Below are 26,608 nucleotides of genomic sequence, written 5' to 3' on the forward strand. Positions count from 1 at the left end.
AGTGAACTTTGAAGGAGTAGGATAGAAAGATTATTAATGCTTTTGAACTTTGGTGTTGAGAGAGATCTACACAAAGGACAGCAAAACAAACTAATTATTTAACTCAAAATAGAAGTAACCAGACTTAAATCATTTGACTATATGCCATTTGGCAGGGTGTGTGTGTGTGTGTGTGTGTCAGAGTTAGCAACCATATAGATAAAGTTTCTCAATGGCAAACTGTTCCTAACTTGGTCCTTCAGATTTGCCGATGATGCACTCATCACCACCTTATTCCTAGATGTCCTCTTCTCTTTCCTTCCATCTTTCCCAGAATTAGAACCTTCTCCAGAGACCTTGATCTTTGTATAATGTCTCCAAAGTAGGATAATCTGAGTCTGCAAATTATTATTATTATTGGGGGTCTGCAAATTATTATTATTAAATATTATTATTGCATACTATGCAAAGACCCAGCTGTCTTGAGAACCTAAAATGCTGGGCATGTAGAAGGAAAGACAAGAGAAGAAATAGCAGTAAAGTGGATGAGTGTACTTTTGGAAGATGTGAAAAACAAGGTTAAGGCAGATCACTCTGAAAAAGATCTATGTCATTCAAAAAAATCAAATTCCAATTTGACAGCACATTTTTTAAAAAATTAATCTGATAAAACAAATGCAATTATTTTTTTTCACTTTAACAATGTCTTGAAAAATCCCATTTTTTTGTGAACTGAAACATCTGCGTGAACTTCTATTCTTATGCAGAAGTATAGTTTTTGTGGGTATTGGTATAGCCAAGAAAAGTTAATACCTAACGTTTTATATTATAAAAGTCAAATATTTATTTTAAACATTTGTATAACTGCTCATCTTAAAGCCAAACTTTGAGTGGCTTAAAATAAATAAAAAACAATATATGCAATCATAAAAGCAAAGACATTATAATAAAACCAAAAACAGAAAAAAATGGTACCACAACCATACTTCCCTGATGCAATCTGCAACATTCTCATCCAACTTTGACTTTACCCTGTCCCAGAACAACCAGGTCTTAAGTGGTCTCTGGAAATGTTAAAAGGGCGGGGTCTTGTCAGGTCTTAAGAGGCAGGATGTTCTAAAGGGTAGGGTCTGGGCACACTTCCAACAACCCACAAGTGGCAATGTTTAAGGGAAGGGACCTAGAGCATGCCTACCCTCTCCACTCTGGTGGGATAGACAGATAACCTCAGATAGCCTGGTTGCATGCCACAAATCACTTTTAAGGTGATAATGAACACCTGGAATTGCACCTGGAAAGAAACTGGGAGCAAGCACACAACAGGGATAGAATATGGACAAACCAAAGGGCATCCAACACTGAATGCATAACTGCATTCTGGACCAGTTGTAACTTCCAAGTGGTCTTAATGAACAGCCCCATGTACAGCACATTGCTGGAATCCAATAGGAAGTGACCAACACAACTGACTGTTAGCAAGACTTCCCAATCCAGGAAAGGGCACAATTGGTTAGTAAGGCAAATTTGGGCTAAAAATCCTCTAGCTACAACTGCCACTTGCTCATCAAGCAGTATCTGTGAGTCTAGGAGAACCTGTAATCTGCACACAAGCATTATCCATGGAGCGCCCATTCAGAGTAAAAGATGGGATATCATCAGACCCCAACAGGCCAAAAAGCCACTCCGTCTTGCCAGGGTTAAATCAAAGCTTGTTCCTCCCAGCCAGATCCTCCTAACCTCCAGGCACTTGTTCAGTACCATGATCGCCATCAGTTGCCACATCAGAGGCATACACCTTGCATACTGGCAGGTGATCTCACCTCTTTTATGTAGAAGCTGAAGAGGAGAGGAAAGAAGCCCAAGCTTCAGACATCCTACACTGCAGGGCCTAGAGCTCAGACTCTCCTTGTCCTAACACTGAATGAAACTGGTTCTGGTGAAAGGAGAACTGCCACAAAACAGCATCTCCCCCTTCCAGTCCCTGAAGCCAGCTCAGAAGGATACTATGGTTTATGGAACTGAAAACAGTTGAGAAATCCAGGACAGTTACAGTTACACTACCCCCATCTTAAAACCTCCATCTGAAAATGCAACTATTGCTACCTCACTGTACCCTCAGCCTGAATCCATCCTGGAAAAGGTTCAGATAATTTGCTTTATCCAGGGCTATCTGTAAATAAGTTCCAACAGCCTCTCAACAACTTTTCCTAAAAAGGGAAGGTTGGAAACTGGACAAAAGTTGTCTAAAACCATTGGGTCCATGGATGGCCTCTTGAGAAGCGGGCACATCATCACTTCCTTCAAAGCAGTTGGCCCATCCACATCACCATTTCCTTCAAAGCAAGTGGCACGTCTGCATTAACCACCACTTGGATCCAAGTGCATATCACCTTCCAGGAGGCACTGACCAACTAGGGGGGATATAAGACCAGAATACAGGTAGCCCAACTCACAGCCATGAGGACTCTATCCACTTCTTCAAGAGAAATTGGCTCAAACTCCTCCACGTTTTTGTGTAATAAGTTGTTTTTTTTTTTAAAAATGTTCAAAAATTTGTTGGGAAAGTTTTCTCAATGTAACTTCCAATTAATGTTATTATCATAGTATTAAAACATCTACATTTTTCTAAATACTGAATCATGCTATATTCCTTAACATAATAAGACTTGATAAGATTAGTATATCAGGTAATTTTTCACTCTTTAGAATAGAATAGAATAGAATAGAATAGAATAGAATAGAATAGAATAGAATAGAATAGAATAGAATAGAATAGAATAGAATTTTTACTGGCCAAGTGTGATTGGACACACAAGGAATTTGTCTTGGTGCATATGCTCTCAGTGTACATAAAAGAAAAGATACGTTCATCAAGGTACAACATTTACAACACAATTGATGGTCAATATATCAATATAAATCATAAGGATTGCCAGCAACAAGTTATAGTCATACAGTCATAAGTGGAAAGAGATTGGTGATGGGAACTATGAGAAGATTAATAGTAGTGCAGATTCAGTAAATAGTCTGACAGTGTTGAGGGAATTATTTGTTTAGCAGAGTGATGGCCTTCGGGGAAAAAACTGTTCTTGTGTCTAGTTGTTCTGGTGTGCAGTGCTCTATAGCGTTGTTTTGAGGGTAGGAGTTGAAACAGTTTATGTCCTGGATATGAGGGATCTGTAAATATTTTCACGGCCTTCTTCTTGATTTGTGCAGTATACAGGTCCTCAATGGAAGGCAGGTTGGTAGCAATTATTTTTTCTGCAATTCTAATTATCCTCTGAAGTCTGTGTCTTTCTTGTTGGGTTGCAGAACTGAACCAGACAGTTATAGAAGTGCAAATGACAGACTCAATAATTTCTCTGTAGAACTGAATCAGCAGCTCCTTGGGCAGTTTGAGCTTACTGAGTTGGCGCAGAAAGAACATTCTTTGTTGTCCTTTTTTGATGTTAACTGTCCATTTTAGATCTTGCGATATGATAGAACCTAGAAATTTAAAGGTTTCTACTGTTGATACTGTGTTGTCTAGTATTGTGAGAGGTGGAAGTATGGAAGGGTTTCTCCTAAAGTCTACCACCATTTCTACGGTTTTGAGTGTGTTCAGTTCCAGATTGTTTCTGTTGCACCACAAGGCTAGTCGTTCGACCTCTCGTCTATATGCGAATTCGTCATTGTCTCGAATGAGCCCAATCACTGTTGTGTCATCTGCGAACTTCAGTAGCTTAACAGATGGATCATTGGAGATGCAGTCATTGATATACAGAGAGAAGAGAAGTGGGGAGAGAACACAGCCTTGGTGGGCCCCTGTGCTAATTGTACAGGTATTTGATGTGATCTTGCTTAGCTTCACCTGCTGCTTCTTGTTTGTTAGGAAGCTTGTGATCCACTTACAAGTCTGTTCTGGTACCTGTAGTTGGTTTAGCTTAGTTAGAAGAGTGTCTGGAATGATGGTATTGAATGCTGAACTAAAGTCTACAAAGAGGACCCTTGCATAGGTCTTTGTAGTGCAGAGCCATATTAACAGCATCATCTGTTGAACTATTTGCTCGGTATGCAAATTGCAAGGGGTCTAACAGCGGATCCGTGATGGTTTTCAAGTAGGAAAGCACTAGCCTTTCAAAGGTTTTCATGACTACAGATGTTAAAGCAACTGGTCTGTAGTCATTCAGTTCCTTGATGGTGGGCTTCTTCGGCACTGGGATGATGGTAGAGCGTTTGAAGCAAGAAGGAACATAGCACATCTCTAGTGATTTATTGAAAATATGGGTGAAGATGGGAGCCAATTGGTCAGCACAGACTTTTAAGCAAGAAGGAGTTATCTTGTCTGGGCCTGGAGCTTTTCCTGGCTTTTGTCTGTGAAATAGGTCCTGCACTTCCTTTTCTGTGATCACTAGGGGTTGTGAACCCAATGAAATGGGGTCAGTTGTAGGAGGCTTGGCTGTTGTTGGTGTGTCTGAGATGGGGGTTGTGGAGATAGGTGGCTGTAGTTTCCTTTCAAACCTGCAGTAAAACTCATTCAGGTCATCTGCCAGTTGTTGATTACCTTCAGCCTGGGAAGGAGGTTTGCCATAGCCGGTGATATTTTTAAGAGTTTTCCACATGTTTGCTGGTTCATTTGCTGAAAACTGATTCTTTAGCTTTTCAGAGTAGCTTCTTTTTGCTGCTCTGATCTCCCTTGTTAGTGCATTTCTGGCCTGATTGTACAGCATTTTATCACCTTTTCTGTAGGCTTCCTCTTTGGAATGTCGTAGCTGCTTAAGTTTAGGTGTGAACCAAGGTTTGTTGTTACTGTATATTCGCAAGTTCCTTGTAGGTACACATAGGTCTTCACAGAAGCTGACATATGATGTTACAGTATCTGTGAGTTCATCCAGGTCTGCAGAGGTATCTTCAAAAATATTCCAATCAGTGCAGTCAAAGCATGCCTATAGCTTTAATTTTGACTCCTCCGTCCAGATCTTCACTGATTTAATTGTTGGTTTTGTGGTTTTAAGTCTTTGCCTGTAAGCAGGTATAAGGTGAATCATGCAATGATCAGAGTGTCCTACAGCTGCACGTGGTAAAACATCTTTTAGTGTTGTGTATCAATGGTCTAGAGCAGGAGAATTCCTGAGCCAGCTTGGCTGCCTCAGGAATTCTGGGAGTTGAAGTCCACAGGTTGCAAAAGGGCCACAGTTGCCCACCCCTGGTCTAGAGTATTCTTGTCTCTGGTGGGACAATTGACATGCTGCAAGTATTTTGGTAGCTCTTTCCTTAAGTTTGCCTTGTTTAGATCTCCCAAAACAATGGCCAGTGAATCAGGGTATTTGGCTTCAGCTTCCATGATTTGGTCAGCTAGAGTTCGTAATGCCTTGTTTACACAGGCTTGTGATGGGACATAAACAGTAATTAAAATAAATGAGGAAAATTCACGAGGCGAATAGTATGGTCTGCAGTTGATAATTAAAGTCTCTAAATTGTTGTCACAGAATTTGTAAATTACTTTGAAATTTTGACACCAGTTGTTGTTAATATATAGACATAAGCCTCCTTCTTTCTTTTTACCAGATGTTTCTGTAATCCTGTCTGATCGTTCAATCTGAAACCCTGGAATGTTCAGGCTGCTGTCTTCAATTGATTCATTTAACCAGGTTTCAGAGAAGCATAGGACTGCTGAATTGCGAAAATCAGAATAGTATTTTTTTAAGAGGAGTATTTCATCCATCTTATTTGCAAGTGAACATATATTTGTTAGGAAAATTGAAGGCAGAGGAGTTTTAATGCGATTTCTTAATCGGTTTAAGATCCCAGCTTTAGAAAGCCTTGGTACAACTGAGTTATTGCTATTGTAATATCTTTATATTTGAGTAAAGCTTTATATTGATAATCAGGTTTTTTCTTTTTTTGAGCTAAAGATATTACTATGAGTTTTAGATTCCAGGAGGTTTCTGGGCTTAAAGAGATACAATGTGTATCTAAAGAGATCTGTATAGGCCCAATTGCTTGCCTAGACAACTGAGTTTCAAACAAAAAATAGAACCGTCTATAAGTTTAGGCAGAATTGTTTTGAATCCAACTTCCAGGGAAAAGCTTGACAGACATAAAGAAAACATTTCCAACAAGACTAATGTAACTTTGGAGATGCCTTAGAAATGACAGGGTGATTTGGGTTGGGGTTAACCCCGAAAGTCAGAATGACAACTCTACAAAATGAACAGCAGAAGCCAACAGCCCACATTTTTTTTTAATTTGGAAAAAAAATCCAGGCTGTCCATAAACTGATAATAGGAGGGAATATCAAAATCAGAAAAATAATCTGAAGCTTTAAACTGAGGCTTACAACTCTTCTATATCGGGTGCATAGATAGTATATACATAATTATGACTAGAGACAATTCCTGGGCATGAGTACATGTATTCTTTTTTATCAAGACCCATCTAGATTGAGTTATGGTAAGAAACAAAGCCAGATCTATGAGGTGAAGTGGTGTGCAATGGGGGAAACTGGTATACCTGAGAAAACAGTGAACAGAGTGTCTCAAAATTGAACTCCCTTCCTTGTCCTATTGTACAGAGCCCAGAACAATTAACTGTATGTTACATGTACAGGCCTTCAGGCCCTTGTTTAGACCCTCTACAGCAGAAGTGTCAAACTTAAGGCCCGCAGGCCAGATACGGCCCATGGGGTGCTTAGAACTGGCCCACAGGGCTGCCCTGGAAACAGCGAAGGACCAGCCTGCAGTGCCTCTGCCAGCAAAAACAGAGCTCAGGAGCTCAGTTTCACTGGCAGAGAGCTTGGGCCGCCACAGGTGCTCCTAACACAAGTGACGTCAAGCTGGCCATCCCAGCCCTCTGAGGTCAAACACAATCCTCTCGATTCTCACAATCCTCCACAATTCTCTCCCCCTTCCTGTTCAACATCTATATGAAGCCGCTGGGCGAGATCATCAGTGGTTTCGGTGTGAGGTACCAGCTGTACGCTGATGACACTCAGCTGTACTTCTCCACACCGGGCCACCCCAACGAAGCTGTCGAAGTGCTGTCCCGGTGTCTGGAAGCCGTACGGGTCTGGAGGGGGAGAAACAGGCTCAAGCTCAATCCCTCCAAGACAGAGTGGCTATGGATGCCGGCGTCCCAGTACAGTCAGCTGCAGCCGCGGCTGACTGTTGGGGGCGAGTCATTGGCTCCAATGGAGAGGGTGTGCAACTTGGGCGTTCTCCTGGATGGACGGCTGTCCTTTGAAGATCATTTGGCGGCTGTCTCCAGGAGAGCTTTTTACCAGGTGCGCCTGGTCCGCCAGTTGCGCCCCTTTCTAGACCGGGATGCCCTATGCACGGTCACTCACGCTCTCGTGACATCTCGTCTGGATTACTGCAATGCTCTCTACATGGGGCTCCCCTTGAGGAGCACCCGGAGGCTCCAGTTGGTCCAGAATGCGGCTGCGCGGGTGATAGAGGGAGCCCCTCGTGGCTCCCATGTGACACCCCTCCTGCGCAGACTGCACTGGCTACCTGTGGCCTTCCGGGTGCGCTTCAAGGTTTTGGTAACTATCTTCAAAGCGCTCCATGGCATAGGGCCGAGTTACTTACGGGACCGTCTGCTGCCTGCCTCTCACCGACCCATGCGCTCTCACAGGGAAGGACTTCTCAGGGTGCCGTCGGCCAGGCAGTGCCGACTGGCGACACCCAGGGGAAGGGCCTTTTCTGTGGGGGCTCCCACCCTCTGGAACGAACTTCCCCCAGGACTTCGCCAACTTCCTGACCTTCGAACCTTTCGCCGCGAGCTTAAGACACATCTATTTATTTGCGCAGGACTGGACTAGAATTTTAAATTTTGAATTTGGTTTTAATGGGGTTTTATTACTTTTATTGCTATTTTTAAATATTCGGCCTTATTTAATAAGTTTTTTAAGTGATGTTTTATTTTGTATTTATATGTATGTTTTTTATCTAGCTATAAACCGCCCTGAGTCCCTTGGGAGATAGGGCGGTATAAAAATACGATTAAATAAATAAATAAAAATATAATAAATAAATAATAAATAAATCCTGAAGCGGCCCTCAATGAAATTGAGTTTGACATCCCCGCTCTATAGGAATCACAAGCATATAAATCACAAAGATACTGTTTAGAAACACGTAGTTAGGAGCCTTGATAGCAAATGTGACATTATTAAAAAATAGATGGTTCTCAATTATTAATCTAAAATAGCAAATATAATTATATAAACTATTATATTAATTTTCAGTCTCTCTGATTCCCCTTGAAATAAATACAAAACTAAAATTGTACCCCAGTAGCATTTTAATTCTGGAAGCACATACTGTCTTACTTATGGAGGCAGGAATATTTTCAGTAAGTACAGTAATACAACTTACTGGGAGCATAAACAAGTTATCAAAATTATTTTATTAATGGGATGATGATGAAAAAGTCTTTAAACAAAACCATTTGATTTTTTATCAAAAGGAATATTTCTAAGCAGAAGATAGAGACCAAAAAATATATTGGATAAATCAGTTGGTGAATAGTGGTCCCAACAAGCCTACAATATTCCTTATATTTTTATTTTTCCAACACTCAGCCAGCCACTAACACTTACTTCAGATAATATTATCTGCTTTCCGAGAAAGACCAAAATAACAAACTTTAATTAGTTTTGTAGTTAATAATATTTAGAAAACCTTTAAGTATGTCTGAAAAATACAGTAAACTTCCCTTTCATCAGTTTTATCCTTGCATTGGTTTTAATCAACTAAAAAGACAATGTTTATTATTTGTAAAAAAATGTTATTAAATAACTCACCTGATGATCCTGAATCTTCCTGCCAACTACTCTGAATGTATTGTTGCCTGTATGATGATATATATGAACTCTGCTAAACCCAGTAGATCCACCAGCTGGTACCCATTTCTTATTGGCATCATCATAGACCATTACAGCAGCTCGTGCTTGGCAGATGCTCTGCTCACTATTAAGGCAAAGAAAAATAAATGGGTAGAAAAGTGTATAAGCACAAATCTGAAATGTTTTTCATGAAAATAGCATCCTATGACAAAGACTTTATTTTTTTTATCAAAAAAGTTTTTTATTTCCATTTTCCAACATCATATTTATGTACAATCTATTATCCATCATTAATCATTAATTTTTATTTATTACTGATTCGGGCCTGCTCGATTGCCACTTCCTTTCTTCATACCTCCTTCTACTTTCTACTACTTTCCCCTTCCTTCATCTCCTTCACTTTACTACTTCCTCTCCTCCTTCTCCACTCTTCCCTTCTTCCACCCTTTCTAACCTTCTTATTCCCCTCCTCCTTCTCACCTCTTTCCTTCCTACTTTCTTTCCTCCTTCTACTCCTCTCTCCCTTTCCTTCTGAAATGGCAGTCGAGCAGCCCCAATTTCATTTCAAATTATAATTTCATATCTTCAATCATTACTGTACATTAATAACCAATCCATGTATCATTTTCCACCCCTCTCCCCCCCCTTCCCCCTCCTCCCCTCTTCCCCCCACCCCCCCGACTTCCCAGAGCAAATACCAGGTATTATAACCAACAATGACAAGCTAAAATATACAAAATATACATAAACTCCCATCCCTCTCTAAAACTTTAAATCTCCTTACAATAAAAATAAAGAGATAAGAAAGAAAGAAAAAAGAAAAAGAACAATACAAATACAATCTTCCCTTCATATATTATTTCTTCTTACAGTCCATTTTTAAGATTAGTCCATCTTCTCAAATTTTCTCCACTTGTATATTTCTTCAAATTTCATAAGTCCATTTCTTAAATTACAATCCATCTTCTCGAACTCAAATTTTCATCACTTATATATTTCTTCAATTGTCTTAACGTTTACTGTCTAATCTTCCAAGATTACTCCATCAATCAAATATTATTACGAATAAAATCTCTCAAATAAAATATTTCCAACTTAACTTCATAACTTTTACTATCTATAAACGTATCAATTAAAACAAATAATCATTTAAGCTACATCCACAATATAACAGTAAACAATTAAAATCATTACATCCACATTATCTAAATTCATAAATTTTACTTTCCATCCTTCACAATTAAATAATATCATCCCATAGGTTTATACCATCCAAATAGCAAATAACAAAAATCCTATAATTTGTATCCTAAACAAATCAATTTCAAAAATTAACCATAATCATCATATTCATATCTTAAACATTCCTCCCCTCTCCTATTACATTTTCCATCATTTCCAAACCATTTAACTTAGCATCTAACAACAAAGGATTCCCACTCTTTAAAACATTAATATAGAAATGTCTTGCTTTCGTAACTGAATTAAGAAAATACTTTCTACCTCTAAAATTCACTGACAAACCCATTGGAACTTCCCATCTAAAATATACCTGATGTTTCTTAAACTCATCCACTAAAAAAGCAAATTCTCTTCTCTTTCTTAACATTTTAGAAGGAATTTCCTTCATCATTTTTATATCTTGTCCCAATATTTGAAATTTATTTTTATAAAAGGCTTGCAAGATTTCATACATAACCTTTTTAGTTATAAAATAAATAACCACATCCCTCGGTAATCTATTTTGTCTTGCCCACCAAGAGTTAACACGATAAATTCTTTCAATATTAATCTCAAAGTCTTCTGGCTCCACACCCTTTATCTGAGCAAAAGCTTGCGTAAAAATCTCTTTTAAATTTTCCTTCCTACCTTCCTTCAACCCCCTCACCCTTACAGCATATTCCATTAATCTATATTGTAATATTATTCTTTCTTCATCTGTCCTATCTACCTTAGCCTGTATATCTTCTATCTTATTATCTAAGTTCCAGTCATTTTGATTCTTTTGAATTTCCTCTATTTTCCTTTGCAGCTCTAAATTAACTTTATTAAGTTCTTCCAAACTATCCTCCATCTGAATACAAGACCTTAATATTTGCAAAATTGCATCCTTTACCATTTTCATTTCTCTCTTCTGCTCTTCCACCACTTCCTTAAAATCCGACATCTCTTTCTCTATTTCATCAATTTTTTTATCTATTTCTGAAAAATGAATCTCCAAAAACTCCTGTAAAAAATTCCTTAATTCCTCTTTAATATCTTCTTTTAATTTTCGTATCTGAACTGAAGAAATTTCAAAGTTTTTAGTGGCTTTTGGTACTATTTGCTTAAGAGCCATTTTTAAAATATATAACCTACCCAGTAACAGGGAACAAAAAGGGATTAAAAAGAAAAGATTCAAAAGACTTTTCTTCTAAATCACTATAGTCCCAAAAAAGAAAAAGAATATAAATCATAAAATTCTCATTACATATAGTTCATATCTTCTTGTATATCTCCTGGTTCCACACTGGCTGTTAATAAGCATTTCCTTAACTTTCATTTCCAATACACAAATCGCCATTTGCTTGCATTCCACAAAACGCCATTTGCTTTCTTCTCTCCTATGTTCGCAACAAATGTATCCTCTATTAGGGGCTTGCAGGCTTCTTGCAAACAAATGCTAGAACTCCAGTTTCTGCTCTGTCTGCATTACAATCCATCACAAATCCATTTCTGCCACGGAGATTGGACGCTACGTTTTTTCTGCCAAAAGGTACATATTCTAACTAGCTAAAATATAACTCCAGAAACAGATTTTTGTGAATTTAAGATAGGATAAGGAAAATGTTGAATCAAACTAGAAAATTAATAACACTGTACTAAGCCAAGAAATTATATCATATCCCTCTGTAGTTTTAATATAAAGTACCCATTCAAGTTCTATTCTTCTACAAGAATCGTTTACTACTATGACTTTGAAGCATAATAAAATATGAACCAGAAACATTAGAAACAATGTCTACTTAGTTCAGCCTCAAAGAAACTTCAAGGACATCTGTTGTGAATGAGACAAACTAGCTTATGGTATTTGACACATAGTTTCCCACCTGTTATTTGCTTAGCTTTTTTTGGCTCTAACTGTTTTGACTTCCAGATCAATAAAAATGTCCAATGTAGAAAGCCTTTTTTAAAAAGTTAGGTCATGCCATCCTTAAAGGCAATGAAACCCAGTCATTTACATATCTTATTACACATCTTATTTAAAAATAATCATAAATTTATATAACCAGCTTTCTACCTGCTCTTTAAAATTTATGCAATTGAGATATGGATTCTACTTTGGAAATGTACAATTTTAGATAGCTGGCATCTAACAAATTTCTCCAAAACATCCATTATCAACAAATATATATGAAACATATATATGTATGTATGTATGTATGTAAGTATATGTATATGTATATGTAGGTCTTTGGTTATTCGGGTAGTCTCCCGCGTAAAATTGGAAGTGTCTTGGCGACGTTTCGACGAAGTCTCATTCGTCATCTTCAGGCTGGTGTTTACTGCTTCGTGCTTCTAGGAGGAAATTTTCTTTTCTCCTAGAAGCACGAAGCAGTAAACACCAGCCTGAAGATGATGAATGAGACTTCGTCGAAACGTCGCCAAGACACTTCCAATTTTACGCGGGAGACTACCCGAATAACCAAAGACCTACATACAAACACCCGCGAAAACCTCAGAAAACACACACACACACACACACACACACACACACACAGTATTATTGTTGTTTTAAGAATGTAAAATTATTATTTAATACATATGTATTATTATTATTTAATACATATGTAGCACCAAACATGATTATTATTAATACTGATAGTATTCAGTATATCTGATGGTGTGCCCAATGCTTGGTGTCAACTTTCAACAATCATCTAAATCTTGTCCAGGATGTTCTGTCCCCAACCAGGTCTTCCAACAATATACCCATTACTCATCATTATATACTGGTCCATAATACATAATGCTCTAATGTTTATTAAATTAGCTTTTCTGGAACTTATAGTAATTGAATAAATTGTGTATAGTAAAGCATTATAATGTTTTCCTATATTAAAATTCTACTTCATAACTTGTTTACAAGAAAATTTGCATATCTATATTTAGTTATCTCCATATCAGGAAGAACCAAGGAGGGATCCAGTGCTTGGATAATGCAATGAAATGAACTGTACCCAATTCCCAGGCAGCTTCATCTTTTCTTACAAAAGGTTCTGGTGTTTGATTTACCAAAGTAGAATTAAAAATACTATATAAAAAGGATTTTCAATTCAGACTTCTAAGTAAGAATGCTCAGCTGCTTAAAATGAATTGTAAAATTTAGGCCAAATAAATTTCATTCAAAGATGCTAAAAGTCAGATCGGAGTTGACCAAACTGGAGTTTCTTTTTTCTCGGAATTGTGAAAGTGAGACAAATTATTTCTTGGTGGTTAAACTGAGACACCAAATAGGTTGATGTTCTCTTCTCAGGAAACAAACTTTACCTTTTCTGCAAAAGCACAAGAAGGCCTTCCAAAAGGCCTTCCTTCATACTCCACAAGGGTATAGCATGGCCACCTGAAAATGGATCCCTGTATGCGGAGAGAGGGCAGCCGAAGTTTTCCTTGGTAAAGATATCATACTACTTACCTACTTAAAACATCACCGGGGATGTGATGTATTTGGATTAAAAACTAGGTAGACCTTGATTTATGACCTCTCAAAGTGAGAAGCACTGAAAAAAGTGAATTACGACTGGTTCTCGCACATGTGACCATCGAGGCATCCACATGGCCATATGATCACATTATGGATGGTATAAATTATCTGTGATAGTTGCAGCATCGTAAGTTAAGTGATTGTCTTTATGATTTTCCAACAACCAAAGTCAATGAGAAACACTGGATTCACTTAATCACCATGGCAAAAAAGGTCATAAACTCAAGCACGACTCACTTAACAACTGCACTGCTTAGCAACACAAGTTCCAGTTCCAATTTATGGCCATAATTGTAGTTATTCAAGATCACCTGTATAATTTCTGGCAAATATCTTTAATGCCCATAATAATTTGATGCTAGGTATCTCTGAAAATAGTTATTTCAGACAGTTTTCCTATGTGTAATTCTTACCATTCCTTAAGCTCCTCTATAATCATTACTGACTTTTGAGATGGGCTTTCATGATAGGTTTTTCTCAAAATACCTTGAATGTCTTCCTTTAGGAAGGCTCATATATTTTGTGGTCTTTAAAAGTCCACTTCCCCATTACAATACATTTCTGTGGTCAGAGTGCCGAACTAATATCTTTAAATAATTTAACTATTTACATTAAAACAAAATTAACAATAAACCATCAGTTCAATGCAGCACCATTGGGCAGTATGATTTTACCTGTCCTTTTTTTTATTGAAAAAGTTTTACAAAGCTTTTTTTCCCTTTCCCCCCCCTCCCTTCACAAACCCCCCTCCCCCCCCCGACTTCCCAGAACAAACACAAGGTATAGTTAAAAATAAAACAAACATATGCTAAAAAAATTTCCCTCCTAACTCAATTATACTCCTACAATTCTCATCAATTCCTAACCTTCCCCAAAACAATCAAAAATAATACATCCTAATCATTCAAAGGCAGTCTGATAACTCTTAGTCTGATATCTGTTTTGAATAGTCAATCCATTTTTTCCATTCATTTAAATATCTTTCATGCGTATTGTCTTTCAAAAAGGCTGAGATTTTTGCCATCTCAGCCAAATTGGCAACTTTCAATATCCATTCTCCTATTGTAGGTACTTCTTTTTTCTTCCAATACTGTCCTATTAGTAATCTTGCCGCTGTTATTAAATTTAAAATCAACTTAGTCTCAATTACTGTACAGTCCGTGATAATTCCCAGCAAAAAAACTTGCAGCAGGAACTTTATTTTCTTTTTCAAAACATTTTGTAGAATCCACCAAATTCTTATCCAAAAAGCCTTAATATTTTTGCAAGTCCACCAAATATGAAAATATGTAGCATCATCACAATTACATCTCCAACATTTTGCTTGCATATTTGGATACATACATGATAATTTCTTAGGATCTAAATGCCATCTGTAAAACATTTTATAAAAAATTTCCCTTAAATTCTGTGCCTGTGTAAATTTAACATTTCTAACCCAATTTTTTTCCCAAGTTTCCAATAATATTGGCTCCTGAAAATTTTGTGCCCACTTTATCATTCAGTCCTTTACCAAATCCCTTTCAGAGTCTATTTCAAGTAACACATTATACAATCTCTTTATATGCTCCTGAGATTAATTTCTAATTTGCTTTACCAAAATTTCCTCATTTTGGACTATACCAATTTTCTGATCTTCCTTCCATCTAGCATGTAATTGCCCGTATTGGAACCAAGTATAATTTGTCCCTTCTTCTTTTAATACGTGCAAAGATTTTAATTGCAAACTACCGCTTTCAGTATACAAAAGATCTTTATATGTAGTCATTTCCTGAGTCTGTTCTAAATTTATGTTTTCTATTGTATGTCTAAGACTTGCCCACATGGGAACCTTATAATTTAATTTATAAAAATATTTCTTCCAGACACGCAAGAGAGCAATTCTTAACACATGGTGACTTCCCCATCACAATATATTTCTGTGGTCAGTGCGCCAAACTAATATCTTTAAATAATTTAACTATTTACATTAAAACAAAATTAACAATAAACCATCAGTTCAATGCAGCACCATTGGGCAGTATGATTTTACCTGTCCTTATATGCCTTCTCCAAAAAAAGGGGGGAGCTAGTTTGAGTATCCAGAGTAAGCTATGCCATATAAAGAAGACATTGCTGAGAAGGTTCTAGCTCAGAGTTATTTAAGATAGCATTTCTTTACTGATAGAATCCTCAACAAAATCTACTCCCAGATCTTATTGGAAAGACAGACTCAACTATGCAAAAGCACTTACATGATTTCTGTCCTTGCCTTGACAAAGTTGAATCTACTAATCCATGATCAGCAGCATCTTAATTGTACTTGGAAACTAGCTGGCAGCCAGTGCAGCTTTGGTAGTAGTGATATTACAAGAGGAAACAGACAGCTGCATATTGTATCCACTGAAGCTTCCAGACGATTTCAAGGGCAGCACCCTACAACAATCCAGCAGCAAGGGCAGGGTGACAACAATGAAAGCACCCAATATAGGAAAGGCTGAAGCTGGTGTAGATGTGATTATGCAAAAGTTTTCACTGCAATAGAAGGCAATGTCAATCAACCCGTATTTCTACAAATTCCTAATCTTTCCAATCCAGGGACTACTCTCACCAAAGCCAAATAAGGGGAGGTTTCTGCAGAACTAGTATTCTGGATGGAATGATAGTCTAATATCAACACGTATTTAGTTTCATAACACCAACACCAGTACATCCACACTGCTCAGAGTCTTGCTGGATTAGAATATCATAAAAACTCCAGTAAATACTTTTATCCAGTTCACCAACTTCTCCAGTCCAATTAGCTCACTACCTCCAATTAGTTCACCACCTTCAATTCTGTACTTTTTTTTCCCAACAAACAAATTACTTCCTCAGGCAGACACCACTGTACTCTAATGGCCCTTCTAATTCACTGCTCAGTTCTTGCTTAGTTATGGAAAACAGGGAGCCCTCCACTTAATTCCCCCACTAACACTTTGCTGAATGTGTATTCTGTGGGAGCCAAGCAGCTGCTTGTTGACAGTCACACATGCCAGGTTCTATGGTCTCTTAACAAATGTTTTTGAAGAACCAGTATTTAACAGCTGCTGTATAATAAATTGCCAGCAGTGGTAGCAGCAGCAGTTCCCATATAGCCTCACCCATGAGCCTGAATCTCCTCTTCACTAATGTTAGCAACTTTCTTTTACTTTTTCCTAATACCATCCCTTCATTGCTTTGCACAGGCAGTTTTCTACTGATTTCTTTAGCATACTTGTCCCATTTATGCTTTCTCACTATGTACTTTCTATATCAATCTCATACAAAAAAGGTCCATTCTTTTGTCTATATCTCTCTCTCATCTTGCATCTCACAATTTCTCTGCTGCATGCCAGACGTCTACCTTTCTTCCGTTTAAAATTTCCGTTCCCCATTCTTTCTTCTTTTCCATTTCCAGTTTTCTTTCCACATTCCACTCACTTCTACACATATTCTTCTGCTTCACTGTCTTTATCTTTTCCACATTTAGAACTGTCCATTTAAATTCCTTCAAAAGATTCCTGGCCTCCAGCTCAATTAAAATCTTCCTCAGTGTACTTGAATCATTCTCTATCCAAGATCACAGAGAATAGTTGCAAAATTGTTACAGAGAGACACTCATTCTAACATTTCCATTCATTCAAAACAATGAATGAATGAATTTTGATATTTTTTTAGTATTTTATAGATAAAATTAAGAAAAAAGAAAAAGGAAGAGAGAAAAGAACCATATAACAAGTCCCAGCTAAAAATATTAATTACATTCAATTTAGGCACTCACACATCCCAGAGTCTTGCTGGATTCTGGGCATCTCACAATGATATATATTATATAAATTACTACTAGCAATGTTGACAATTTATTATTTGGCAGCTGCTAAATATATAGCAAGCTCAGCTCTTTTAACACATTACTAAATGTAGACCACATAAAAACAAAAACCTATTTAAGAACATTTCAAATATAGAGAATAAATGTCTGGAATCCAAAGACTTAATACATTTCTTCCCTCAAGCACAAAAGAGCCAAGTTCTTTATAAAACTGTCAAAAAAGGGTCCACCCTAGCCCAAGGCCTGAAAGTCAGATTTTAAAGACTTGTTTAAATAGGGTTCAACTAAGAGCCACATAAAACTGGGAGAATATCATTCCAGAAGGCTTATACAAGTGTTGGCGAACCTTTTCAGTACTAAGTGCCGAAATGGGGGTGCACACTGGCACACATGGCAGAAACCAGAAGAGCAGCCGCCCAGTACGCATGTGCGTGCCGGGAAAATGATTTTCCTGTTTCCGGTTTCTTGCACATGTGCCGCGAACACCAGTTGGCCGGTGCACCTGCGCGCACCAGAAACCAGAAGATCATCTCCCCAGCACGCACATGCACACCAGTTGGCTGCTCTTCTGGTTTCCAATGTTCCCAATGTTCCCATGCACATGAAGACCAGCTGGCCAGCACGCCGGAACCCGGAAGAGCAACAGGCGACTGCTCACGTGCCCTGAGAGATGGTTCTATGTGCCACTTCTGGCATGTATGCCACAGATTCGCCATCATGGGCTTATACCATTTAATTCATGGGGTCTGAAACAAATGAACTTTACCCAATTGTATGGTAGAGGTAGAAACTATGGAAGACAGAGGGCCTAACGACAATGAGTACCCTGAACTGCATCCAGAAGCCCACTAATAACTAGTGCAGCTCACAAAACAAAAGTATTACGTGGATATACTGTGGCTGGCACACCCATAAGTGCCCATGCCACTGCATTCTGGACCAGCTGCAGCGTCTGAGCAGAATTCAAGAACAGTGCCACGTAGACTGCATTGCAACAGTCCAAATACAAGGATAAAACCCACATCATGAAACGATGCTGATTTAAGGTAGCAGTCGCGGCAGTTCCAGTTGCCATTGTTTTCATGAATACTGTGCAGTCCACAGTCATGTGATCACTATTTATGACCTCCTGTCAGCTTCCCAGTTGACATTCCTTGTCAGAAGCCAACAATGAAAGTTACAAATGATTGTGTGACAGCAAAATGTTGCAACATTGTAATTGCTAGCCTGCTGCTAAGCACCTGAATCATGATATGACCACAGAGACGCACACACGTTTAGTGCTGTTGCAATTTCAAATGGTTACTGAAAGAAAATTTGAAGAAATTTGCATTTGAAATATTCACATCAAATCAGGAAACAAATTAATACATGAACAACAGATGTGTTTTCCCAATATTGGCAACTTTTTTCAATCATAAGAACAATAAAAGTAAAAATATTGAGGCCGAGTTTCTCAGTAACTTTTTTTTTTTTTTTTTTTTTTTTTTGTTTACATTTATACCCCGCCCTTCTCCGAAGACTCAGGGCGGCTTACAATGTATTATTAGCTACCATGTTATTAAATCTACACAATAACAACCGCTTGTCCAAAGCACATTGTCAAACCACTCAGAACACTGATCAAGTTAAGCACATAAAGGATGAGGATCACCGACTTCTTTGAGATCCACCTGCCATCATCCGAAGATGGAGAAATTACTTCTCCAAAATTAGCAATGAGGAATTTGACCATCCAAAGTGCTGATCCAGTCTCTGGACCTGTGCCAGTAATTACTATCAATGAATATGATGAAAAATGGGAAGACAACCAGCCCCAACAACATCCTAGTCGAAGTGTACAAAATCCTCAGCCACCAAGTTGCTACGATTCTTGCTGTCCTCTTTAATCAAATCCTCAGGGAGGGTGCAGCCCCAGCAGCCTGGACAACCAATATTACAGTGCCAATTTGGAAGAGCAAGGGTGACATGTATGAATGCTTGAATTATTAGCCGTTTAGGCTCCTGTGTCACACCATGAAAATATCGGAATACCAGACTCCGCAAGATTGTCTCTATCACTCCAAATCCATATGGCTTTGGGAAAGGGAGTAGAACAATGGATGCCATTCATGCTGCTCGGTTGCTTTTAGAGAAGCACCATGAGAAGACCAAGCCTGTCCACATGGTATTCCTTGACCTGGAAAATGCCTTTGACCACATCCCACACAAACTCATTTGGCACGCCCTATGATCTCACAATGTGCCGGAAGCCTACATCCAGTGGATTCAACTATTGGTGTCATTAGCACTGTCTGATGTGCAGTGGGAATATAGCCTCCCTTCAGTGGAGTACATCAAGGATCTATGCCTTTGCTTCTACTAGTCATCCTTTGTATGGACACTATGACGCTTGACCATCCATCACCCCATCCATGGTCACTTCTCTAGGTCAATAGCATCTTCTTGGGGAATAAGCAACATGAAGACCTCCAAGAACAAACACAGGAATAAAATGAACAGCTTGGCAAATTTGGACTTCAGCTGAACATCAAAAAAACAGAGTATATGGAATGTGGCCCCCAAACCCATGGAACCATCAGCATTGTTGGAGAAGACTAAGAAAGTAGAACAATTCAAGTATTTCTGATCCCTCATATGCAGCAATGGCGATAGCTTTCCAGATCCCCATGCCCATCAATGCCGCCTGGATGAAGTGGCTCCAGGTAACTGGAGTCCTGTGTGATCCTCGATTGCCCCATGCTTCAAGTCAAAGATAGATAACAGTACTGCGCCCAGTTGCCCTCTATGGATCAGAGTGCTAGCTAGCGATGACAAAGCATGAGCACATCTGTTGTGTCTTGCCCGCCCTCAGAGCAGCCGAGGCCTTCTTACCTGCTCCCGAACACTGAGGAATGTATGCCTCCCGGCCCAAGTCCTGGCTCCATGCCCACACAAACTGCAGAAGAAGGAGCATCTCCCTGCCCCAGCCCTGACTCCCTGCCCAGGCAAACGGAGCAGCTAGACCCCTCCCCCTCCTCCACAGCAGGTGAGCCTGAGGAGGGTTTATTACCAACAGCTGATTGGTGTGACCCTCGCATCAGAAGATTGGATAGGCGGAGGCAACAGAGGGAAGGGAGGGGCAGGCCTTAATGAGTGCTGAGTCATGGAGCCACACCCCATGGCCTATATAAAGGATCTGCTTTCTGGCAGTCTCTGAGTCAGGCAAAAGTCGAACTTATCTTGCTGAAGTCACTTACTGGTCTCCTGCCTGCTCTGAGGACTTTGCTAGGACTTTGGGCAGAGCTGCAGAGGCAAGCCTGATTCGGATTTCCCTGACCCGGCCGTCAGCGGAGGAGTGGGACACGACAACATCATGCAAGTGATGGAAATGCGAATGTTCTTTTGGTGCCTTGAACTAACATGATTCAACTACACTATGAACGATGACATCTGATGTAGATTGGGAGTGATGCAAATTGTAGCAAAAATGTGGGAAGGAAGATTTAGATGGTATGGACATATTGTAGTACATCTAAAGAAGACTTGGTGGCAAGGACAGCCATGCATCTGGATCGTAAAGGCTGGCAACCACATGGGCGACCCAAGAAAAGATGAATGGATCGCATCAAGGAGGACCTGAAATATAAGGGCGTCACCCCCTGAAAATGACCTGGATTGATCCAAATGAGACAGTTTTGCCAACAAGCAGATCCTGCCATAGCACAGGAATAACGCTAGGAAGAAGAAATCTATACAATATTACTTATTTTATCTGCCTTTCATAAATTCTGCTGTACCCAATTTCACATAAACAAGTTTTGAAAATTATTTATCATCTTGTTACAACTTTAAAAACACATGGATTTCTCTTATAAACAACACGTTTTTATTTACACACACACAATTTTCTTTTTAGATCATTTATTGTAAATCTGAAAATAGTTTCAATGCTCACCACACTCAAACAAGAACTACTGATGTCATTACAAAGGCATGCTGCACTTAAGATTGCTCTTTTAGGCTGCTGAGAAAAAATAAATATGGGCCAATCAGTCATTTTTGGAAATAGTGACTATATCTAAACTGACTTCATCTTTGGTCTGAGCACACAGATTCTTTGAGGGGAGCAAACTAGACCAGGCGTAGTCAACCTTTTTATACCTACCGCCCACTTTTGTATCTCTTTAGTAGTAAAAAATTTTAACTGCCCACCGATTCTAATGCGCCATGTATTGTCGTCTGCGCATGTCTCTCGCGCATTGTGGAATGGGATTGGGGGGCACCGACTACCACCTCTGCTTGTCTGTTACAGCTGGGTGGTGTGCGCGAGCTATTCTGGGACGAGGCTTTGTTTGCGGTCGCACTATAGTGCCATTTTGTTTCACTTACGTAACGTGAACTAAACTTATGCTGGGTGATACAAATAGTATATTTTCAGAAAATTAAATTGTCACGAGGAATTTTATGAAAACCTAATGAAAATGTTTTTAAATAATGCTATGAAATTTTTTAAAAAAGTCAATTAAATTAAAAAGAAGGAAAGTGCTTCAGTATCGGACAAACCCCTACCGCCCACCATGAAAGCTGGAATGCCCACTAGTGGGCGGTAGGGACCAGGTTGACTACCACTGAACTAGACCATCTTTATATCTCCGTCCAACAGCATGAGACCTTGCTTGAATTAAGCATAACTGATTCTTCTGTTTAGTGACTGAACAAAATCAGTGCGCCAGGATTCCATGTAGCACCTAATCCTTAGATTTTAGTGCAGCATTAGCAGATTTGTGTCCTCCAAATGTTCTGGATAATTTTTTAATTTCTCACCAATAGTCACAGTAGTAAGATTTATGGGAATTGCACTCAAAACTTCTGGAGGACAACAATTCGCTTTGTTGCGAAGGTTGTAGAGAGTGCCGTGGCGCGACAGCTCCCCCAGCACCTGGATGAAGATGTCTATCTAGACCCGTTCCAGTCCGGCTTCCGACCCGGATACAGCACGGAGACAGCTTTGGTCGCATTGGTGGATGATCTCTGGAGGGCCAGGGCCAGGGGACATTCCTCTGCCCTGGTCCTATTAGACCTCTCAGCGGCGTTCGATACCATCGATCATGGTATCTTGCTGCGCCGGTTGGGGGGATTGGGAGTGGGAGGCACCGTATATCGGTGGTTCTCCTCCTATCTCTCTGACCGGACGCAGACGGTGTTGACAGGGGGGCAGAGGTGGCCGCGAGGGGCCTCACTTGTGGGGTCCCACAGGGGTCGATTCTCTCGCCCTGCTGTTCAACATCTACATGAAGCCGTTGGGTGAGATCATCAGTGGTTTCGGGTGAGATACCAGCAGTACGCTGATGACACCCAGCTGTGCTTTTCCACCCGGATACAGCACGGAGACAGCTTTGGTCGCATTGGTGGATGATCTCTGGAGGGCCAGGGACAGGGGACATTCCTCGGCCCTGGTCCTATTAGACCTCTCAGCGGCGTTCGATACCATCGATCATGGTATCTTGCTGCGCCGGTTGGGGGGATTGGGAGTGGGAGGCACCGTATATCGGTGGTTCTCCTCCTATCTCTCTGACCGGTCGCAGACGGTGTTGACAGGGGGGCAGAGGTCGACCGCGAGGGGCCTCACTTGTGGGGTCCCACAGGGGTCGATTCTCTCGCCCCTGCTGTTCAACATCTACATGAAGCCGTTGGGTGAGATCATCAGTGGTTTCGGGGTGAGATACCAGCAGTACGCTGATGACACTCAGCTGTACTTTTCCACCCGGACCACCCCAATGAAGTTGTCGAAGTGCTGTCCCGGTGTTTGGAAGCTGTACGGGTCTGGATGGGGAGAAACAGGCTCAAGCTTAATCCCTCCAAGACGGAGTGGCTGTGGATGCCGGCACCCCGATTCAGTCAGCTGCAGCCGCAGCTGGCTGTTGGAGGCAGTTACTGGCCCCAAAGGATAGGGTGCAACTTGGGTGTCCTCCTGGATGATCGGCTGTCGCTTGAAGACCATTTGCGGCCGTCTCCAGGAGGGCCTTCCACCAGGTTCGCCTGGTTCGCAGTTGCGCCCCTTCCTTGATCGGGATGCCTTATGCACAGTCACTCATGCGCTCGTTACCTCTCGCTTGGATTACTGTAATGCTCTCTACATGGGGCTCCCCTTGAAGTGCACTCGGAGGCTTCAGTTAGTCCAGAATGCAGCTGCGCGGGTTATAGAGGGAGCTACGCGTAGCTCCCATGTAACACCGCTCCTGCGCAGTCTGCACTGGCTGCCTGTGGCCTTCCGCGTGCACTTTAAGGTGTTGGTTATGACCTTTAAATCGCTCCATGGCTTAGGACCTGGGTACTTACGGGACCGCCTGCTGTTACCACATGCCTCCCACCGACCCGTACGCTCCCATAGAGAGGGACTTCTCCGGGTGCCGTCCACCAAACAATGTCGGCTGGCGGCCCCCAGGGGAAGGGCCTTCTCTGTGGGGGCTCCCACACTCTGGAACGAGCTTCCCCCGGGTTTACGCCAAATACCCGACCTTCAGACATTTCGTCGCGAACTCAAGACTCATCTTTTTATCCGCGCGGGGCTGGCTTAAATTGGGATTTTAATTGTAAATTTATTAATCTTAAACGGGGTTTTTAGCATGGTAAATTTTAATTATGGGGCTAATTTAAAATAAGTTTTTTAAATCGTATTTTAAATTTGTATATTGTATTGTTGGTTTTATTATGCCTGTACACCGCCCTGAGTCCTTCGGGAGAAGGGCGGTATAAAAATCAAATAAAATAAATAAATAAATAAATAAATAAATTTGCCCAACCCTGACTTAAAATATACGTCATGTTTTAAGGGGAAAAAAGTAGTTCTGTGAAGTCTTGAAGTCTGCCAACTCTTTTCTTTAAGGTTTAAAGTATAGTCTTTCCTATATTAATTAGCACTTCAAGATCCAAGGCATATTTCAGAATGAAAAACAAAATAATTATGCAAGTATCAGTGGTAACATAAAATTATAGATTCTGTAATATTGTAATATTTAGATTTTGTAATATTGAAATTTAATTTTAAACAGTTTTAGAATATTCAAATTACTTTAAGAAAAACTTTTTAAGGTAAGCAGATTTCATTATTCCTTAAAGCTACTATGGTCAAAACTTTTTCTCAAATTTTTTCTGAATATTTTCCATTTTCTTTTCAGTCTATGATAAGAAAAAAATAGTAACATGCACAAAGAACATGTTTTAAATCAATTCTTGAAATGTCATATCCCAAAATGGCACTGCCTGTTTCTTTTCTGTGTACAATCTTATTTATCTCCTCAGGCACATATTATCTTTATATGTGAAATGAATGCAGTATACAAGCAATATTTTTATACCCAAAATAAATAAACTAATTTTTTAAACAACACCAGCCAAGCATATTGTTTTATAACAATGCCTGAATGCTGATGTCACTGCCAAATTATAATCTATCAAAAATGTGTTCTCAATAACTTTAGCCTGCACCCTAAACCAGGGGTGAAATCTAAAAATTTTCCCTACTGGTTCTGTGGGCGTGGCTTAATTGGTGGGCGTGGCTGGGTGGGCACGGCCAATAACAATAAATAATAAAAATAATTAACGAAGTATACAAAACAATAAGAGGTACCAAAAACCAACTTTCACACATTACACACACACAACACAACACAACTGACTCACACACAATGTAAAAGCCGCTGCACTTCACCTAAAATGGCCCCTGCAACAAGCAGGAACCTCACACTTTTCACACTTTACACACACACAACACGACTCACACACACAAAATGCCACATACAGCTTTGTGAGATTTTGTGTGTTTGTGTAGTTAGAGAGAAACACTACAGAAATCTCAGAAAGCTGCACAAATATTTTATTTTATTGTGGACTTCAAATCCCAGAGTTCCTCAGCCAGCAAAGCAGGAAGTCATAGCAAGCTTTTTTTTTTCTTCAGTAGCTGAAGAAAGCACGCGGTTGCCAGCCCGAAAGACTAGTAATTATAGGTAAGTGAGGAGGGGGCATTGGGTGGGCATGGGTGGGGGCTCTTGTAAGTGGGGGCTGTTAAAAAGTGAGTTTAAAAGCCTGCTAGGATCAGGAAACTCCTATGGGATCACCAGAGGGTTAAAATAATTGTTTTAACATGTAGAAAACATGTTTTTTAAGGTTCTGGTGATGAGGAACTCAGCTGGGATGGCCAGAGGAGCCTTTTAAAGCCCCCCCTTTTCCTTTTTTCCCCTTCGGCTGAAGAGATTTTTTAAAAAAAATCTTTTAAAGTGTTCTGATGATCTCTGCTCAGCCCCATGATCATCAGAGGGGTTCTTTTTTACTTTTAAAGATATGTTTTCGGCTGAAGAAAAACTTTTAAAAGTAAAAAAAAAAACCTCTGCTGATGGTGCGGCTCAGCAGGGGCAGGGGGCGGGGCCAGGGATTTTTGCTACCGGTCCTCCAAACCAGCAGCTGCCATCGCTACCTAATCGGGCGAGCCGATGCGAACCGGGAGCATTTCACCCCTGCCCTAAAGCATAACTAAAATCCCATTTTAATAGTAATTTCTAATTATATTAAGCAGTGAGGATATGGTTAATAATGTGCATTAACTATCAAATATGGATATAGCAACAAAAGACAGATACTATATTCAGATTGTATATGATGGCAGCCAAGGAGGGCAAGCAATGCATTCCATTTAATGTGAACTTAACGTTTTTCCTTCCCTTTAACAACCAAGATTTTAATGCTAAATTAAAATTAATTATACAATTAAAATTCAAACATTGTCATGCTGACCTAAAGAATAATAATTTCATTATTTCTTAAAGCTACTATGGTCAAAACTTTTCTCAAATTTTTTCTGAATATTTTCCATTTTCTTTTCAGTCTATGATAAGAAAAAAATAGTAACATGCACAAAGAACATGTTTTAAATCAATTCTTGAAATGTCATATCCCAAAATGGCACTGCCTGTTTCTTTTCTGTGTACAATCTTATTTATCTCCTCAGGCACATATTATCTTTATATGTGAAATGAATGCAGTACACAAGCAATATTTTTATACCCAAAATAAATAAACTAATTTTTTAAACAACACCAGCCAAGCATATTGTTTTATAACAATGCCTGAATGCTGATGTCACTGCCAAATTATAATCTATTAAAAATGTGTTCTCAATAACTTTAGCCTGCACCCTAAACCAGGGGTGAAATCTAAAAATTTTCCATACTGGTTCTGTGGGCGTGGC

The 26,608-nt window shown here is 39.6% G+C and overlaps 1 protein-coding gene across 5 annotated transcripts in view; it reads right to left on the reverse strand.

The window, feature by feature from the left end:
* Nucleotides 1–26,608, reverse strand: part of ENAH (ENAH actin regulator) — a 90,371-nt gene that overhangs the window by 38,712 nt on the left and 25,051 nt on the right. For all 5 annotated transcript variants that reach the window (XM_058165514.1, XM_058165515.1, XM_058165517.1 and 2 more), the window contains one exon: nt 8,765–8,930. In XM_058165514.1, coding sequence (XP_058021497.1) covers nt 8,765–8,930 — 166 coding nt within the window. The remainder of the gene's footprint in view (nt 1–8,764; nt 8,931–26,608) is intronic.

Source organism: Ahaetulla prasina, chromosome 1 (assembly GCF_028640845.1).
Source record: "Ahaetulla prasina isolate Xishuangbanna chromosome 1, ASM2864084v1, whole genome shotgun sequence".
NCBI classification, from domain to species: Eukaryota; Metazoa; Chordata; class Lepidosauria; order Squamata; family Colubridae; genus Ahaetulla; species Ahaetulla prasina.